The sequence below is a fragment of the Otolemur garnettii genome, unplaced genomic scaffold (genome assembly GCF_000181295.1).
Source record: "Otolemur garnettii isolate 467f Iridium unplaced genomic scaffold, OtoGar3 scaffold00073, whole genome shotgun sequence".
Classification (NCBI taxonomy): domain Eukaryota; kingdom Metazoa; phylum Chordata; class Mammalia; order Primates; family Galagidae; genus Otolemur; species Otolemur garnettii.
The window spans coordinates 9,875,540-9,896,229 of NW_003852468.1; the positions used below are offsets into that span (position 1 = coordinate 9,875,540).

At 40.6% G+C, this 20,690-nt stretch overlaps 1 protein-coding gene across 1 annotated transcript; it reads left to right on the top strand.

The window, feature by feature from the left end:
* The first annotated feature begins 6 nt into the window (after positions 1-6).
* Positions 7-7,788, top strand: WDR77 (WD repeat domain 77). Its single transcript, XM_003793888.3, has 10 exons — positions 7-257; positions 510-695; positions 1,681-1,822; positions 2,103-2,152; positions 4,780-4,850; positions 4,968-5,022; positions 5,481-5,552; positions 6,065-6,173; positions 6,686-6,754; positions 7,356-7,788. Exons 1-10 carry the CDS (start codon positions 143-145, stop codon positions 7,513-7,515), a joined length of 1,029 nt encoding a protein of 342 aa, XP_003793936.1. The 5' UTR covers positions 7-142; the 3' UTR covers positions 7,516-7,788.
* The last annotated feature ends 12,902 nt before the right edge of the window (positions 7,789-20,690 follow it).

A 20,690-nucleotide genomic window follows, 5' to 3' on the forward strand; every position in this document is an offset into this window, starting at 1 on the left:
AGCAATTCTCGCGAGATGTAGAGTTGCCGTAGCCTTAGGAGAGGGGCGGAGGTCTAGAGGTGCACCACGTGGGGGTTGCTGCGGGATCTGAGTCTCCTGCAGGCTTTCAATCTGGTTTTAGGTGGAAGTTGGAACCGCGGAAATGCGGAAGGAAACTCCGCAGCCCCTAATGCCCCCGGCAGCCCGCGAGTGGAACCTTCCTCCTAATGCTCCCGCTTGCATGGAACGGCAGTTGGAAGCTTCGCGGTACCGGTCCGGTGAGCCCAGACCTCGGGCCTAGGAGCTCCCTCCCACTGGCCCGGGGCGCCCCTTCTCGGGACTGACCCTCCCAGCCTGCCCTCGCCCCGCATGCTATCCTGACCCCTAGGTCGCGTTGCTGAGCTGTCCGCAGTCTCGCTCTCCGCGTTCCTTAGCTCTTATCCACATGTGGCCCGCGTGCTGTTCTGTGCGGTCACCATGGAGACGAGCCCTTCCGCTCCCTAGTGAGCTGACAGCTTGTACTCTTGTAGATGGAGCGCTTCTGCTCGGGGCCTCCAGCCTGAGTGGGCGTTGCTGGGCTGGCTCCCTCTGGTTTTTTAAGGATCCTTGTGCCGCCCCCAACGAAGGCTTCTGCTCCGCTGGAGTCCAGACAGAGGCAGGAGTGGCTGACCTCACTTGGGTAGGGGACAGAGGTATCCTAGTGGCTTCCGATTCAGGTAAGTCCCTTTCCCCTCCTTCCCTGGTGGAATGGAGCCTTGAGATACAGACAGATAGGGCTGGGCTCAATCCTTAATGTCCCATACTCATTGCTTGAAGGAGTCTCAGAGTGTTGGCCTCAAATGCAAACTCTCGTGTAAATGGGAAATATGTTTTCCAAAATTCTAAATTGCCTGGTAGGATTTCCTAGAAAAATCTGTAACAAAATTAAGAAATGGATTGGAACCAATTTTCTTTTATATAACCTATCCCTGACCCTGCAGCCCACACCAGGGATAATATTGATCTTAAAGATGATGCTGAAGCCAGTCTATCCTACCTGTCTTTTCCAGTTTCTTCCCATTTTCTTCTTGTCTTCATTCAGTTTTCTTAGTTGTCATTGTCAGGCTCCACCAAGACTTTTGCATTTAAAAAAAAAATCAGAAATTGGAAGTTGATAGGCGTTGCATGGAAGTTTAAAAATCGCTTTTTAAAAGATTGAGCCTCTCTGATAATTGAGCTTCAAGACAGCATGAGGGGGATGTGTTCTATATTTACCCTGTCACTGTGCAAGACAAGTCAATTCAATTTTTTTAAAAGAGATTTTTGAAGACATTTACTCAAGTAGTTCAGAAAATATGAGTGTCCAAAGAATTGGGCAGGGTTGACATCACTGTATTGTGTGCTTAGACAGTTGTAGAGACTTCATTCTTGTCTCTCAGAATGGATTTTCCAGTGTTATCTCACTAGAAGCAGGTTGTACCATTTTTCCCTGTCTTTTTCTAGAAGGTTTCCCCACCTAGTTGTGTGTGCTGTCATTCAGGAAATAGTAATACACCATAAAGCCAAAAGGCTTGGGAGTTAGCTAAATCCCATAATGATGTGGACTAACTTAATTTATTAGCTTAGTGACAGTGACTATTTGAATCCTAGAGGTGAATTATTGTCTTGGTACAATCTAAGCTTATATTTCTCTTGCCTCTCATCCTATCCCTCGTCTAACAGGTGCTGTTGAGTTGTGGGAGCTGGATGAGAATGAGACACTTATTGTCAGCAAGTTCTGCAAGTATGAACATGATGACATTGTGTCTACAGTCAGTGTCCTGAGCTCTGGCACACAAGCTGTCAGTGGTAGCAAGGACTTCTGGTGAGTCCCCGTTCTCAGTGCTTCTGTCTCTGGGCCTCCTGTAGCTGTTCTTACTATCCTGTTAACCTTATTAAGTAATCTTTGGCTTATTATAAGAACACAGAGACTATTTATGGCACATCTCTAACATTTCTTTAGAGATTTTGCAGTTCCTTGTAAGTAGACCATAGTAGCAGTCCAGAAGGCAAAGACATGGGACATGATGGTTAAAGGAAGTTCTTGTGTTTTTATGTTGATAGTGTTGGTCAAGATTAAGTGTCTTTTACCTTTTACTTCTTAGCATCAAGGTTTGGGACCTTGCTCAGCAGATGGTTCTGAATTCATACCGAGGTGAGTATTCCTTTTTTTTCAGTTCTGGCCTTGGTGGTTTTATTTGTATTTTCCCCTTTGAGTCCTCAGGACTTTATCTGGATCTTAGGAGCAGCAGTTCCATTTTCTTCTGTCTGATACTTTTCTTTAAAAACTGTAGTCAGTCTCCAATATCTATCTCTTATCCTTTCCCTGACTTCCCAATTTCTACTGATGGTCTTACCACCTTCTTAGCTACACAGCACTGAAACTTTTTTTTTTTTTCTTCCATTCCTCATGCTTCTCCACTATCAGTCTTTGAGTTGCTTTCCACTTATTTGGTCAGTCACCTTTTAGTTCCATTTCTTTTTTTTTTTTTTTTGAGACAGAGCCTCAAGCTGTCCCCCTGGGTAGAGTGCCGTGGCATCATAGCTCACAACAACCTCCAACTCCCGGGCTCAAGCGAGTCTCCTGCCTCCACCTCCCAAGTAGCTGGGACCACAGGTGCCTGCCATAACGCCCAGCTATTTTTTGGTTGCAGCCATCATTGTTGTTTGGCGGGCCTGGACTGGATTCGAACCCTCCACCTTAGGTATATGTGGCTGGCACCTTAGCCACTTGAGCCACAGGCGCCAAGCCTAGTTCCATTTCTTGTGCCCCATTCACTTTCAGGCTTTACCTCACATAGATGGTGGCACTTACCTCTCCATCTATAATCTTTGGCTCTTTTGATCTTTCATTGGTTTCTTGTGGCTTGTGGATTAAAATCCCATTTTCTTGTCACACCAATTAGCCCTCTTACCGTCATTCCGTATTCAAGCACATTGTACTAACTTAACCCAGTCACAGTAGATCCTTTACATCCTCAAGGGATAAACCCCAACACTTGCAAATCTTGACCTTTTGAATTTTACCTTCATTAAATATCTATTTTTATGGCATGTTTATAATAGTTCATCTTTCTGCTTACTTTCACTACCAGTGCTAGCATTTGACTTTATTTTGGAAGCCATTCTTTGTGAAGATAATGTCTAAGCCTTAATATGTGTGTGGCTATGAGATTTACATGTACTATACTTGCCTTTTTTTTTTTTTTTTTTTGAGACAGAGTCTCACTTTGTCACCCTTGGGAGAGTGCCGTACAGCTCATAGCAACCTCAAAGTCTTAGGCTCAAGTGATTCTCTTGCCTCAGCTACCCTAGTAGCTGGGACTACAGGCACCTGCCGCAATGCCTGGCTACTTTTGTTTAGCAGACCCAGGCTGGGTTTGAACCCAGTAGCCCCAGAGCATGTGGCCCGCGCCCTAACCACTGTGCTATGGGTGTTCTCTTGCCTTCTACTTCTTAGACGTACAGTCTTTCCTGGTTAATGCTAACTCTTTTTCAGCCCTTCTCCCATTGGCCTTTTCTGTTACTAATTTGTGCTTGTGTCCAATTCCCTCCAATGAATTCCAAATCCTTTGAGGGTAGAGAACTGTTCTTCATCTTCTGTATACTGCCATGGTGCTTGTACAGAGATAAAATTTTTTTCAAGTAAGCAATTCCTTTTCTGACTTGTTATCCTGTTGGCTTTCCATACCTTCTAGGGCTAGGAAGGAACTGTGGAAGGTGGTGTAGTTCCATCTTTCTGCCTCAGGCTTGACCCATATGTCTGAATTACTGAATTACTTGGAAGGTCTGGTTTGATGACTCTAGATAAGGTGGTTTCCACAGCCTCTAATTAAGATGTAGCAGTGGTTTTCAAAATTTAAGTAGTTGCACAGAAGATATGTTACACGCCACTTACTGCACACTTATTTTAAGCATGTATTTGTCAAAATTTTGGATTTTCAGATTAAACCCATTTAATTTATGCAAAATGTTTTACCAAATAGCCTAATTGGCAAAAACCAATCTGCATTGTTAAGCCAGTTAGCCAAATTAGACTAAATTTTCTGTCAGAAAAAGTCTGACTTCATTTTTAAATTCAGACAGTTTGTTGGATATATCCTTATGGCAACCATCTGTCATATCCTTTAGTTCTCGTTATTAGACAAAAACAGAAGAAAGTCACATTGTGGTGTGACTGAAACAAGGTCAGTCCACTGAAGAGGATGTCTTTCTTTTGCTCTTTGGTTCTTAGGGAAAAGCCCCTTTGCCACTTAGTTTGGAACCCTTACATATTTTTATACCTATGAGCATTGTATCATAGGAAGATTTGGTATGCGTTTCTTCTATAAAGTGGGAGAGAGGGACTGTAGAAATGAGGCAGTTCAATTTTAGGAAAGAACATTGGAAAAACGGATTCCCTTAAAACTGTCAGTGCCTAGAACTCTCTCAAAAGTTTGGGTATACGTTAGGAGACACATTTATTCCAGTACGGAAACTGCTATTCTATAATGGAATTATTCAGTTCCTGCATTCAGGATGTTTGAACTGTAAATTCCTTTAGTATTCCTACTAAGTCCCTAATGTCTCCTTCATGGTTTTTATTAGTTCATTTTCTCACCAGCCTGTTTAGATTTAAACTGTTCTTAGGTTTTGCCTAATCCATAATCTCACCAAATTTGTTAAATTGTATCACGAGACCAGGTGCGTTTCTCATCCTCCTGCCCCTTAATTGTACCTGGGCTTGGCTTCTTATAATGCCTCAGCTTCTTCTCTGGTGTATGTCTCCTCTCTCCCTTACAGCTCATGCTGGCCAGGTTACTTGTGTTGCTGCTTCTCCCCACAAGGACACTGTGTTTCTTTCATGCAGTGAGGTGAGATACAGCTTCTTTTCCTTCCCTAACCACACTCCAGCCCTCAGTGTGGCACTCTTCTGGCTGCTAGCTGCTTCTTTGGATGGTGAAGCATTTTTCTATTCATCTTCCTTCTAGGACAATAGAATTTTACTCTGGGATAACCGCTGTCCCAAGCCAGCATCACAGATGGGTGAGTCTGAAAACCGGTGGTAAGAGTTGCACTAGGAACCCACCTGGAAGAGGCTTTCTCTGGCTAGAGTCAAATCAAAGTTGCCAAATGCCCAGTTAAGTCACTGTGACATAAGTGACATATTGTCCTTTGCCACTGAAGCTCTCCTAACCCCATTAAGTATTGAGAGGAAGGGCCAATTCCCAAAAAGGGAATTTACTTTGTTATATGGATGGACAGAGGGGCCAGAATCATGCCTCATGCTTCATGCTTGAGGTTTGCCTGTGACTCGTGTCCAGAAAGGGCAGGAAACCGGTACATAAAGGTGAGATTTTGAGGCTCAAGATTGAGGACGCTATTGCCATAGCAGGGTTTGAGAAACCAAATAAAGGTGCTGCTGGGATTTAGAGTGACATTGTTTGAGAAACTGCTTCTTCAGGGTTCTGAGTTGTTCCAGACCTCTCTTTTCTCCTTTGCAGGCTACAGTGCCTCTGGCTACCTTCCTACTTCACTGGCTTGGCATCCTCGGCAAAGTGAAGTCTTTGTCTTTGGTAAGACAGTGTGTCAGACTTCCCTTTGACTCTAGGAAGGGCAGTGATGAGAGAGAGAGAGCTAGCTCTGTGAATTATACTGATGGAGGGGTTTAGGGGTAGGATGATCCCAAAGTAGTTTTAGTTTTGCTTTAAAGAACATGATGTTTTTTCCCCCAGTGGATTCAATTGCTGATTCATTGTCCTAGCTTCTGTGTTCTGAGCTAAAAGTCAGCCACAAAGCAATTGAGTTGCTATGTAGGGAATTTCATTCTACTGTGGGTAGGTGTGGAACTATCATGGTGATAAGGCCATGCATATGGTGACATAGTTTGTGGTTAAAATAACTACTTCATTAATTTGATTTTCACAACCATCCAGTGATTTATTATTCCTACTTTGCGGAACAGGAAACTGATCTTCAGAGTTGTTAACTTGTCCATTTTTGAGGAAGTAGGGTTCAAATCCATGTCTAGCTAACACCAAAGTCTGTGCTCTTTACCACTGTGACCTACTACTTCTTTTTCCAATAGGTGACGAAAATGGGACTATCTCCCTGGTGGATACCAAGAGTGCAAGCTGTGCCCTGAGCTCACCTGTACATTCCCAGTGTGTTACTAGGCTGGTGTTCTCCCCACACAGGTAACTGTTTTTTGTTATCAGGGGCCTGGCAGGTATGAATGGGAAGAGTAAGGGGGATGTGTATTTTGGTAAAGTATTAGCTGGTTAGGCATTTCTTTAAAGCAGATAGTGCTTTAGCTGAAGTTTCAGAATGTCAAAGACCTTTAAGACCCTAATCCTTTTACAGGTGTGTAGTCTCTAAAAATGGCTGAAATCTGTCCTCATTCCTCTCAATACCCAAAATGATTAATATTGTAGGCTTATGGGACTATGAGGTTGGAAGTGCCTATATTTCTGGGTTATGGCTAAATCTGTAGAGAGACCAGATGGAGTGGTTATTTGCCAGGATGATTGTCAGCCTGGCTTTGCTTCATTTCGTCATCTTTCCTTGGAACTTATAATGTGGATTTGAGTGGTAGCCTGGCTTAGCCAAAAGTGGGAGTTAAGCTGCTTTCTTTGGGTCAGTGTATAGTGGGGATGGTTGTGGGCCAGTCAAGATTGTTTTGGAATTTACTGTTCTCTCCCTCTCCTAGTGTTCCCTTCCTTGCCTCTCTCAGTGAAGACTGCTCACTTACTGTGCTGGACTCCAGCCTTTCTGAGGTGTAAGTATGTAGTAGAATTCTGTGATTGGGAATCAGGGAGGGGGAGCAGCAGGTGGGCAAGCCCTTTTCCTTTTCAGAAAAATGCTTTATCTCTTTGGAGAGAATTCTCTCATCTGTATGTGAGGGGTCTGGGTGATGGAAGCAGACAGAGAGTTGGCTGAGACCAGTTTTCTTCCTGGGGTGATTGATAACCAGCTGTGTCCCTGGTAGAGGAGGAATATGGATGGAATTTCTAGGTCTAGCATTCCAGCACTCTCCCACAAGGGACAGTCTACCCTTTCTTCCTAAAGAGCCACTTATGTGAAATGCAACCTGCCATAGAGTAAAAGCCACCAGAAGGAAGGTGTGAGTTGTACTGTGCTCTTTGCCATGACTTGCTGCCTGATGCTGGCCTCTATCTACCTCACTCCATCTACCCTCTCTTCCTCTGTGAAGGTAAAGGAGTGGATTAGATGATTGCCGACATTCCTGTGGGTTGTGTCCTGATGATGAGGCCATGTAGATGAGGAAGAGTGTATAATGCACACGGAGAAAGTGCCTTGGATGTGCTGGGGTCTGCTTTTTCTTCTACTATGCCCCAACTTTTTTTTCTTTCTTTTAGGTTTAGAAGCCGTGCCCACAGAGACTTTGTGAGAGATGCTACTTGGTCCCCGCTCAATCACTCTCTCCTTACCACAGTGGGCTGGGACCATCAGGTCATCCACCATATTGTGCCCACAGAACCTCTCCCAGCCCCTGGACCTGAAAGTGTTGCTGAATAGATTGGATTTAAGACAAAAAGCAAGTCCCCCAATGAGTATCGGCCTCTTTGTGCCTGCCTCCTCAGCTTGGGAGATAACGCAGGAACCTTCTATAGTATGTTGATACACAAGAACTGTGTAGTTAATTGGCATTGTCTCTCAGTCTGAGGAAGGCTGGATTCTGGGATCTTGTAGTCACAGAGGAAAAACTTTTTTAAAAATGGATATGTATGTGTGTCTGAGTGTGTGTGTAGATCTATAGTTACTGGTGCGGGGGGAATATAGATATCCATCTCATCTATTACCTAAGCACTGTCCCACCCTCCCACCAAAAAAAGTTGATGAAAGTGTTTTATGCATCCCATGTAGCTATTTATGAGGAATTGGTCATGTCCGGCCATGTGGGTGTCCCTGGATTCTTGGAATCAGCTCTTATACTACTCATAGGGATCGATTTTATTTTCTTATGGTGCTTAAGTCACCATTACTATGGAAAATGCTTCCAATTAATAAAAATCCAGCCCACTTCACTTGGAGAAAGAGGCAGGACATGCTACAGTTTTATGTAACTCCTTGCCACTAACCTGAATCAGAAGTCCATTTTCTGGCTGAATAAGAAGTTAGGGTGGTACCTGCATAATGCCAGTCCATTCTGCCCGCTCCCTTCCCTCTGTTCCCCAGTGGAATTATATATCTGAGAGAGGAGTGTTTTTGTGTCATAGATGCCATAGGGAAAAATTTGGGGACAATGGAGAGGTTAAATAGTCATTTCAGTTAAGTTACAAAACTAGCACGAACTGTTACAGAGGAATCTTTACTGCTTTTCCCACCTGAAAACAGCCTGGGGCCTGACTTACCTGCCTCTGGTTCCTTTCCCTGGATATAGAAGGTCTGAGTGCTGTATTTGTAGACTCTTCAGGTTTTAAACCCAGTATCAGAAAGAGAATCAGAAATACTGGTTGGTAAAATAAAGAGTTTAGGCATTATTGGCTTCGGTTTTTTTTTTTTTTTTTTTTTTTGGTAGTATGTGTGTTAATGTGCAGTAAGACATTGCTCTTATGTGAGCCATCAGGGTGCCCATAACCCATAACTTTTTTTCCTGTGCATCTTCAGACTCCCAAAATAGCTTATTGGAATTTAAGGTGTAAAGATTTATTTATTCCTTGGGTTGGTAGAGTGGCTATTGCCAGTTATAAGACATGGATCAACTACTGATTGTATTGAAACTAAATATAATCAGGGATGGGCACGGGGGCTCACACCTGTAATCCTAGCACTTTGGGAAGTCAAGGTAGGAAGAGTACTTGAGACTAAGAATTCAAGACCCACCTGGGCAATGCAGTGAAGCCTACTCTATCAAAAGAACAAACAAACAAATAAATAAGTAAAATTAGCTGGTATGGTGGTGTGTGCCTGTCCTCAGGTACTCAGGAGGCTGAGGCAAGTGGATCTCTTGAGCCCAGAATTGAGGTGGCAGTGAGCTATGATCACGCTATTGCACTCCAGCCTGGGCAACAGAGAGGTCCTGTCTTTTTTTTTTTTGAGATAGAATCTCAATTTGGTACCCTTGGTAGAGTGCCATGGTGTCATAGCTCACAGCACCTCAAACTCTTGGGTTCAAGTGATTCTTTTGCCTCAGTCTCCCAAGTAGCTGGAACTATAGGCATCTGCGACAACGCCCAGCTACTTTTTAGAGATGGGGTGTCTCTCTCTGGCTCAGGCTGGCCTTGAACTCCTGAGCTCAAGCAGTCCACCTGCTTTGGCCTCCCAGAGTGCTAAGATTACAGGTATGAGTCACTGTGCTGGGCCAGCCCTATTTTTTTTTTTTTTTTGTTTGTTTGTTTTTAAAGGAAAGATAAGTAGTTATGTGCTTTTGAACTTTGTGAGTTTAATTTAGGTAAAATCACATTATGAAACTGGGGCAATTTGAAGAAATTTGGGCAAAATATTTTCAATTAAAATGCTCATGCTTCATCCTGGCCATGATTACCCTCTAGTAAAACATGAGAATTTGTTATATGATCTCATGGGGTTGGGGTAGTAAGGGACTAGGATAGGTATGTAGAGTCACTTAAGTTCTACTTTGCAGAGGTAAAACTTAAATTTTGTGGTCACTTAGAGAAAGGGGATGAACTGAATGGGAATTCAAAAAACTTTAAATTTTGTGGTCACTTAGATAAAAGGTGTAAACTGAATAGGAATTAAATTTGCACAGTCCATTTCCTCATTAACTTTATAATGGTGGAGAAAAGACTTACTGAAAAAGGTAAGAGTCCAAAGAAGTGTTTATGTGTCTCAAGGTGGTTAAAATGACATCAAAGAAAGAAAATGTAGCTTTTCAAAAACCACGTAATCTTTTATTATTAAAAAAAATGTTAGTTTGAATTCAGATAGATCTGTGCTGATGAGAATAATTCACTTTTATTAGTGATTGCCACCAATATATTTGTAAACCTAGTCAAAGTCACAGTTAGGAGTGGCCACATTTTAGATAGGTGTATATGTTACAGTGAGCAAAGATAGTTCAAAGTAGAAAGTGACCTCAAAATAATTAGAAATGTAATATCAAATGAGGTGGGTCACTCACTAGGTCCTTGACTTGAGTGTAGTGAGCGTGGACTTTATGGTGACAAGTGGAAATGGGATTTTGTTTCTTAAAGACAAATTATTTTGCATTTAATTTCACTGGTTCACATCTACTAATTGTTAACATTGGAGTAAATCCATTTTCCTATCATTGTTCTTACTCTAAAGTCCATTAACCTAACACTATATTTCACTGTTGTTGGCTGATCCACCAAAGTCTAGGATGTTCACTCCTTGAGTAATGACTGGAACCACAAGGGTATTGAAGGCATAAGACATTGGGCTGATTTCTAAGGTATCTCTCCTGCTCCACACAACAGTTGGACTCTGGTTCTTTAATAAATGGCTATACAGGCATTACCTACTTGTTCACAATCACATGTCAGCAGCAAATCACCCAACCTCTATCTGCTCTGGGCCTCAGCCATGTGTCCTCTGGACAGCGTGTTAGAAAGGACAGGAGATAGGAACCCTCCTGTATTTTATTTTTTAAGTTAGATTCAACTTTCAAAACTTTCTTCCCATTTCTAGACCTGCCAGTAAAGGACCCTGATATTTATTCTTGTTTGCATTTTGAGAGCATGAGTATTGTGTCTTTGATATTTCCTTTGTATTTCAGTAGGTGTCAGACTTTGTATCTGCAAACTAAATGAGAATAGAAAATTAGTATGTTCTAAGATACAATTACATAAGAATTTCAGTAGGATGTACACTAAATGTTTTTGTGCATTCTGGGAAGCTATGGCATCTAAGGACGCTCAACATACCTGAAAGAAGCTGAAAGAATTTCAGAATTTCTATCAAGTCACTGTAGCAAGCTGCTTATTGCCAATCTGTGGGTCATACTGAACACATTATTAAAATCATTTGTGCAGGAAGTTGATTATGTTTGAAAAAAGGGTAAGTGTGATCTAGTCTCAGTTTGAGTTAAAGTTTCTCTCAAGAACTTCATCAACAGACTACGTAATACAGTTTTGGAAAAGCAAACAAGGTAAGCAGACCACTCTTGGGCCCTTAACACATTTTCTTATTAAATTCTCCATAAAAAATAGGCAATTATGGAGGTTTTTGTCTTCATTACATGGTCACAGGACTAGTACGAACCTGGGGGAGGCGTAAATGTCTGGAGGGGAGAGGTTAACTCTTGTTTCAAGTTGTAGAGGCACAGTGATCTTTTATTACATAGTCTTTTATTAGTTGCCATAACATTTAATGTAATATTCCACTTACTATCTTGTCTCATAAATGACATACATTATCACTATGTAATGTACAGATCACCAAAATTCAAAAGATCACAAAATGAAGAGTTTAATGCCCAAACAACTTCAATGTTAAGGTGGGCTAGGCTGGGGAAAGCCTAGCCAGCGTAATTGAAAGTCCTTTCAATGAGTCTAGGTCAGTGGTTCTCAACTTTTCTAATGTTGCAATCCTTTAATATAGTTCCTATGGGTTGCAACCTGTAGGTTGAGAACCGCTGGTCTAGATAAACAGGGTGGTCATAAAGTTCGTGTGCAATAGTTGTAACTATTTAAATTGCACACGAACTTTATGACCACCCTGTATTTCACCTGTCCCTGTGATGGAGGTATGCCAGATTCCAGTTAAGCATTTCACTTTGGTAGACACTGTATCATAAGGATAAGAGATTTCAGTTGCAAACTGGTAGTAACTCGTATCTGAGGTTTCAACTAATGAAAATTGTATCAGGAAATAAACTGTGTAGTTATTGATACAAATTAAATCAGGTTCTGCAATCTCTGCAACTTGTCTCAGAATTAGAATCTGGATGATGTATGAGACTCTTTGAAACCATTATTCAACTTCAGTTTGCTTGGCAGAGTTAATGTTCATGCTGTCTTTGATGTAGGCACCCAGAGACAGGTGGTACCCAGAGGTAGGCTCTGTGCCCACCACTGTGTCTGGACCTGTGGTAATAAAGAGTCCTTGTAACAAGATTGACTTGGGGTCTATTTGATTTTTTTAGCTGTTTTTTTTTTTTAAATGTGGTAAAATACACATAACAATTTATTATTTTAACCATTTTAGGTGTACAATTTGGTGGCCTTAAGTCCATTTACATTGTTGTGCAGCTGTCACCACTATCCATCTCCAAAACTTTTCTGTCATCCCAAACTGAAACTCGTTAAACAATAATCCTCCTTCCCAACCCTGGTAATTACCATTCTACTTTGTGCTTCTATGAATTTGACTATTGTAGATACTTCAAATAAGTGGGATCATACAATTTTGTCCTTTTTTGTCTGACTTACTAGATTTTATAAGATGTTGGCTTGTTTCTCAAAGTATGGTCCATAGACCGGCATCATTGGCATAACCTGGAACTTGCTAAAAAACCAGGATGTTCACACTTAAATCCGAATTTACATTTTCAAAAGCTTCTCAGGTGATTTATGCATGTTAAAATTTGAGAAGCAATGACTTAGATTACCTATTGAGAATTCCAGATGGCTTATAAATGAGGTAGAAATCGTCAATCATTGAGTGGTGAGCAGTTATGGTACATCACACATTCTCAGGCCTTGTGTGTTTTGGCAGTGAGCAAGACAGACCTGCTTATCCTGCCTTCAGCCTCTTAGTCTAGGGAGAGAGACAAGATGGAATTCGTGTTTTTCACCACTTTGAATATATTACTTCTGCTGTTTGTAAGTCCACTGATAGTCTTCTGGGTGTTCCTTTATATGTAAATGAGTCTCTTTTCTCTCCTTTCAAGTTTCTCTTTTTGACTTTTGACAGTTTGGTCTCAGAATATTCTTTGGGTTGATCTTTCTTAAGGCTCTTAAAATGTCTTTTTTTTTTTTTGAGACAGAGTCTCAACTGTTGCCCTGGATAGAGTGCCATGGCATCATAGTTCATAGCAAGCTCCAGCTCTGGCTCAAGCAATCCTCTTGCCTCGGTTTTTCTATTTTTAGTAGAGACATGGTCTCGCTTTTGCTCAGGCTGGTCTTGAACTCCTGAACTTAAGCAATCCACCCGCCTCTGCATCCCACAGTGCTAGGATTATAGGTGTGAGCCACCATGCCTGGCCAACTTCATATGTTTGAATGTTTACATCCCTCCCAAGATCTAGGAAGGTTTCAGCTGATGTTTCTTGGAGTAAGCTTTCTGCTTCTTTCTCTCTCTCTTTGTATGGAACTCCCATAATTTGTATATTCATACATTTGATGGTATCCAATAGGTCTCCCAAGCTTTTTTCACTCTTTTTTCAGTCTTTTCTTCATCTAATTGGTTAATTTCAAATGACCTGTCTTTGAGTTCACTAATTTTTGTTCTGCATAATTGAGTCTGCTGTTGAATCTCTCTATTGATTTTTCTACTTCTGTTTTGTATTCTTCAGCTCCAGAAGAGTGTTAAAAAAAAAGAAATAAAAAATAGTCAGAAAAATCATTCAGAGTAGATAAGGAACAAAAGAATCGTTTAGTGCTTTATTAAACTTCACATTTTATTTATGCATTATTTTCCTAATTCTATTTATTGTCTGTTTTATTACATCTCACTGAGCTGCTTAAAGATGGTTATTTTCAATTATTTTTCAGGCAATTTGTTGATTTCTATTTCTTTTCAGTCAATTACAGGAGCTTTTTTAAGTTTTCGTTAATGTTGCCATGTTTGCCTGATTCTTCATTATCTGTGTAGCTTTATGTTGGTGTTTGTGCATTTAAAGGAGTAAACTCTGCTTCCAGCCTTTAAAGACTGGTTTTACTGAGAATACAGGGAGGGGGGAGGCAGAGGGCAGGGGGGAATGGGTGGAGGGAGGGGGATTGGAGGGATCACTTCTGAGGTTTATCTTATAAGGGTATAAGTGAATCTTTCTAACAGTAGAATGTGAACGTTTTAAAATAATAACGAAGAAAATGACATGAAGGCTGTGTTAACCAGTTTGATGGAAGTATTTCGGATTGTGTGTGAAAACCCTATACTGTACCCCTGAAGTGCATTAATGTACATAGTTACCATTCAATAAAAAAAAAAAAAAAGACTGGTTTTGACAGGTAAAGGCTTTATGTTGTTGGGTCCCTAAGCTGAGATAATTGCTTCTGAGAGCATAGTTGTAGGTTGGATCTGGGTCCCCTGGCTGCTACTGAATTCACAGTAGGGTCCACAGTTGGTATGTCTGTTAATAGGGTCTCTAGTATATGTTGAACCTGTCTGGTCTCTGGGTAGACTGGACTGTCTGTAGGACCTTGGTCAGTAGGGCTTGTGCGGGATGAGGGTCTGCTTCAGTGTCTGCAGATGGAGGGCATGTTACCAGGTGTACAGATGGGACTGGTTTTCTAAAGCTTCCTGGAGGGGTTTCCACTGAGTCCCTGTCTAAGGATGTCGGCAAGTAGTACTGGCCCTGGACTATGGCTGAGAGGGGCTGGAACTGAGTCATAGGGCTGCCCTCTCCTAACAGTTTTTCTAGGACTTGGGCTCCCACATTATTGTTGCTGTGGGGAAATATAAGTAGAGAATCTTATATTCTGCCATCTTATTGACAGTGGCATTTAGATTGAGTCTTAAAGGTTGAATATGGACTAGCTGATAGTTGGGGCTGGGGAACCATTTCAGATGGAAGTGATAGTTTAGAGGTCCTGCATAGAAATAGCTTACGGCATTCAAGAAAAGGAGGGGTCACTATACCTAGTTTTTAGATGAGGGAGGGGGAGTAAAACAAGATGAGGCCAGCAGTAGCTGGATCATGGATGCTCTGAACCATGGTAAGGACCTCAAATGAAGTAAAATGTTGGATACGTTTCAAAATAAATTATGTGGCTGAGGTTTGAAGGGAAGGCTATGGAAGCCTAGCTTGCTTTCTTCATCCCTAGGCCTGTAAGGTATAGACAAGAGAACTAGGCTTGGCTGTTTGGACTTTCCCACCTGGGATTTAAGCCTGGAGGCCGTGCTGCAAACTTTAAAGAATGAGTAGTGGGTAAATAGCCCAGTGGCAGCATCATCAGTTGCATTTAGTGGAATTTCCTAACTAGACTTCCCACTGGAAGACACTGGTAGTGTCTAATACAACTAGTCTTTCTTGGATCCTGTCTGTGTTTTAATATTTTATAGCATTTCTATTGATTCTGAGTCATCTTATAATCTTTTCATTGAATTTCTGTGTTAAGTTAGCTTGACTTGATTTCTGTTGTTTGCTGTCTGCACACCCTGCCACTGTTTTGGTCAACGGAGGAAGTGCTGCAGAGTCTATGAGGTTGGAAATGAAACAGAAGCTATTGTTTAAGTTTTGAGATTCCTTTTGTAAGGTCGTTACTATCATCAGCAATAGCAGCCTTTTCTTCATTTATTGATTTCTCTAAAAGGTTTTTTATTTCTTTTTCTGACCTTGCTCTGCTCACTTTAAGCTCCTAAAGTCTTTCATCCACTCTAATATGCTAACACAGGGGTTAGGAAGCCCCCTTATTACCACATACTTGAATAATAGTGTGGCAGGTACAGTTGGTTGCCCAAAGACTATTCTCCCTTCTTCTTCCGTCTTCACTAACAGGACCTTGATTTTTTTCAGGTACCACATGTCAGGTGACCATGCCCTTGAAGGTAGAGAAGAAAGAAGAACTCAAGTCCTGGATGATGGTGTTGAGCACCTGAACTGTAGCCCTGGAAGCATTCTTTTCTGAATTTCATTTAATGTGAGTTAATAAGTTTTCATTTTGGTTAAGTCCCTTCTAGCTGAGTTTTCTATTGAATACATGAAATGCTCCCAACCGATGGGAATAGTTAATAATGATTATATTTTTGAGCACTTGGCTTTTTAAAGTATGCTATTTATAGTATTACTTTTGGTCATTAGAACACTCTGGAGGATAATTATTACTATTTTGATGTAGATGGGAAAGCAGACTCATAGAAATTAAACAACTTAATCTAACATTGTATAGTCTAGGAGTGGGGAACCTTTTCATGGTGGAAGGCCACATTAATTTAGCTGAAATCAAATAAGTCTAATGTTCAAGAAAATTCAGTTAGATATACTTAAAAATGTACATTATTTTGTAAATATCTAACTATTATGTATGAATAATTTCAAAGAATGAAAAGTACTTGTTAATTTTAAAGTTAACTGACTTTTTTTTCTTGACTCTTTAACACCTATACTGATTTTATTATCTTTTTTCAACATAGGACAAATATTTATTCACCTTTTTTTGTAAAGGAGATAGTCTTGCATAGGCAGCAAAGACTGTATAGTATTGCCTCCCAGCAGATTAAATTTAAATTTAATTTAAGAATTTAAATTAAAATGCTTCTGCAGCAGGAATCTGTTTTCCTCATGACAGCCCTCTGGAAGAGACCCAATTGTCCCTGTTTACAAGTGAGGAAGGAATACATTTTATATTTCTGTCTATCTTAATCGACAAAATTATAAACAAGGCAAAAAAAAAAAAAAAAAAGAAAAAAGAGGATCTACCTCCTTTCGTACTTGGGACCTGGTATTAATGGTTCCCCCCAAATTTCTATTAAGAAATTCTGTATTTTTTTTGACAAAGCTTACAAGTCTACAGTTTATTATAGAGGAAGGACATAGTAGAGTAAGGGCATGAAAGTCAGGCTATAATCGCAGCAGATGACTTCCAGCAAGAGGTCTGGAGAGACAGGTATAGACTCCTGTGGTGTCCTGGAAGGAGAAAAGAGGAAAAGGCTTGATCAACAAATGCAGAACTCACTATGCTTCTCTACCAAAGCCACTGCAAACCCCCCCCCAAATCAAAATAAGATGTGGTACTCCTATGGTTCTATGGTCCTCTCTTTCACCTTTTAAAGATTTTCTTATATCTGATTTTTGTTAGAAAGCATTTGAATATTTGGTTGTAGTGTGGAGGTCTGCAGTTTCAGTTGTTCCTCTGGATGGGTATTAGTCATTTGCGATCATAAGGGCATATTGATTTGTGTTACATAAGAGAAGGTAGATTCATAGCAATCAGTGTTTGAAAAGCAAGAAGACATTTTTCAGGCATGTTGCTGAAGATGTGGGTATTCTGCAATTTTCCATATTTCAATTGGATCTTTTTTAGTATCTAACAGTGACTTTAAAATTATCATCTAGGGAGCTCTCAGTCAATTCCCTTTACTGTTCGTTAGGTGCTTTGGTGATATCAACTAGAAGAGGCTGAAATGCTAACTTGAGCGTGAGATCATGATTCTTAAAGTCAGTGAAGCTTTCATTGTTACCACCAACTAATAGGCCTGTAACAGCTGCTTGTTATTCAGATGATTGGCATTTATTATCTTGTTCATCAATGACTGACCTTCCCTAAGTGGGGAAAATGTTCATCTAAAATTTCCTTTTGAAGAAACACTTTGAAAAAAGATAGCTTGAAATGGGGGCATATATCAGATACCTATATAGATTAAGTTTTATCTTGCAAAGAAATTTTCAAGACATTTTGATTTGACATGATAGCACATTTGTTTCCCTTGCTTTAATTCATCCCAACAAACTGAATTCTCCTCTATCCTTGATTACCACCCCCGACTTTGTTCTGTGTGTAGAAATTCTCTTTTTTTCTCAAGTCCTACCTGTCACACTTCTCCACTGTGTTGTTTTGTATTATGTGAACCTTGTGTTATTTTTTGTTTACTTTCTCTTCTCTAAAAGATTGTAAATTTCTTTTATGGGGTGACTATCTTTATAGTTCCCATAATGCATAGTTAAATAGAACAGTCAATGTTTTCAGAGACTTTTTGGGTAAATATTGTAGCCTGTGGAGTATTCTGTTGTGGATCCGGTTGCTTCAATCATATTACTTAAATTAACTCCAAACAGTGTCTTCAGTGGCCACTTTATGATGCAGGCTCTTGTGCCAATTATAGTAATTCATTTAGAAGCCCATGAACCTCAGATTTGCAATATGTGCTCTGCAAATTAGAAATTCAGGTGTTCACTTCCGTCTTGTGCGATTGCATCACACTGGGATTTGTAGCCTGTGCTTTAGAAAACTCACCAAAGAGTAAGGAAGGGGAGTAGATGAATAATTACTGACTTTTTTAGGAAAGTGAACTGGATTGTTGAAATTACTGTAAGTATGCTATAAAGGAAGTGGTTTTTATCTTAATGACAATATATTTTAGTACAATGGCCTCATTCTTTGCCTTTTGTTTTGGTGGCTTAAGGAACCCAAAAAGGCCAAGGGGTAGTTTTAGCTTCCAGTTTATTGAGATGATAACTGTGTTACTTGAATGTCAGGACCCAAAGCTACTTAGCCAAGACTACTACTGAATAAGAAACAAAAATTCTTCAAGTGAATTATTAGATATAACACTACTTCTACCACTTGGTTCTCATTACAGTGATGTGTTTTGGCTGTGGTGGAGATGGCACAGCTATTGTTTGGTTTAAGACATGAAAGTGTTAATGCAGTAAACTAATGTAATGTTCTGTGGTCTATCAAGAAAGTATAGTTCTCTTTGGATGATATTATAACATAGAGGAGAAGAATTGACACAGTCCTGGGGCAAGATGGTAAAAGTATATTCTTGTCCCTGCCATATAAATGCCATCTTCCCAAATTCCTTAATGACTGGAATGGAAAAGAAGACCAGTTATTAGCTGCTTATCAAGTGCAAGGGGCTGTGGTGGTTTGCTCCTTTAAAGAATAGTACATCTGACCCCATAAAGGCATCAATGTACAAAGTTATGATTTAATAAAAAATAATTAAAAAAGAAGAATAGTTCATCTGGCATTGCAGTTGTATTGGCAGCACTACCTGATTATGTTTGTAATTAACTACTGTCATTCTTCATGATTCCTCTGGTGTTTGCACCAGCCAATTAGAATTAAAGGAGAATGTGGTAGGAATCATCATCCCTGCATTTTTGAAATTTTTGATGGTAACATTAAATCTGTAATTCCTCTAGGGATATAGTATTGCTTTTCTTTACTATATTTTTAAAATTAAAGGCATGTGTGTACCTTTGTGTGTGTGTATTCATTTACCCTTGAACTTCAAAAGCCCTCCATGATAGGTTGGTGTTTCAAGTTTTTGAGAATCAGTGTAAATTTAGAGTCAACGTCTAAGGCCCCTGCATAGCCTAGGCGTTTCTTTTCCCCAAAGTCAAGTTATCCAGCCCATATTGTCTCTGGAGAAAACTTGGGTGAAAATTCAGAATGTGTACTTGTGGGTACACGGGAGGATCCTTTCTCAGAGAGACCCAGCTTTCTCAGAGTTGAGTGGTTCCAGGACTGAACTGGCTAACATCTGGGAACTGTGGAAAAAGCTAACTCTCCTTTGTAGTAATCTGGGTTAGATTTCTGTCTCACATTTCTGTCTGGAAATTTTCCACCCGTGTGTGTCTACCAGTGCCTTAGGATGCTCATTTATTTCACTTCTTGAGACCTCACCCTTAATTAGTCATCACTACAGATTCAAAACACCATGATTACATTTCTTCCTTGTGATTTATTGTGGTCGGTCTGCCCTGCTGCTATCTGATCCATCAGGGAACTGATTCCTTGCACTTACTCCCATCATCATTTCCAGTCTACAGAGGACAGCCATCCTAGCGCTGGCCCTCTCTGGACTGGGAATCAATCATCATGAGCAAAGGCACAGAACTGAGAAGATGGGACAAGAGCAAGTCAGGATGGTTTAGCTCCCTGCCCATCCGTGAGTCTCTTCCTCATTCCTTCTTTCACTTGGCTGCATGTACCTTCCTAGAATATCCTTCTGATTGTGTTAGTTTCCTGCCCAGACACCTTCCATGGTAGGGAAGTTTCTAAACTGTCCTCTTTTTAAATGGTATATCCTGCATGTTTTCTTAATCACACTTACCAAAAATATAAGCAGATGGGAAAAGGTAATTACATTAAAAGTTGATGTTGCAATTCCTCTTCGGATTTATTTGAGAAAATACCTCAATGCCTGCCTTGGGTGTAGCAAGTCAAAACCCATACAATTTAGGTTTGTTTTGAACTAAACTAAAGCAAAAAAGTGAGGAATTTTTCGGTGAGTGGAGTGGGAGAGATAGGGCACTGGGACAGATGACAGGAGCTAGGAGATGGTGGAAGTCTCTGCAATACATGATGGGACCCTTCCCAGAAATTTCTCATTCCTATATTTTTAGTAATAACTACCAACTCAAGCGCTAGAAAAGAAGATCCAGCAAAAGGCCTAAGTCATGCCCTAGGAAGCCGTGTGGACAAATAGTCTGTACCCAAGGATGCAGGAGCAGAGAAGAAAACACAAGGAAGAAACCTTGAGACTTGCAGGAATCCAGGGGACACTTTGGGCTGACAGAGGCTATAGGGCTAGGATTTAGGCAGAGTGCAACCAGATCACTGAGGGGCAGGGAGGCTCTAACTGACATCTGAGCTACATACTTTTACTTTAAATATTTGTTATTTTATTTTTTGCTTGCTACATTAGAGTAGAAAAATATTTATTGAATAAACAAGAAAATGAATGAATGAATTGCTTTCAAGACAGTTAACAGGGGTCCTCAAACTTTTTAAATGGGGCCAGTGCACTGTCCCTCAGACTGTTGGAGGGCTGGACTATAGTTTAAAAGGACAGGCAGTGGTGGGAAAAATACCCGGTGGGCCGGATAAATGTCCTGGGCGGGCCGCATGTGGCCTGTGGGCTGTAGTTTGAGATAC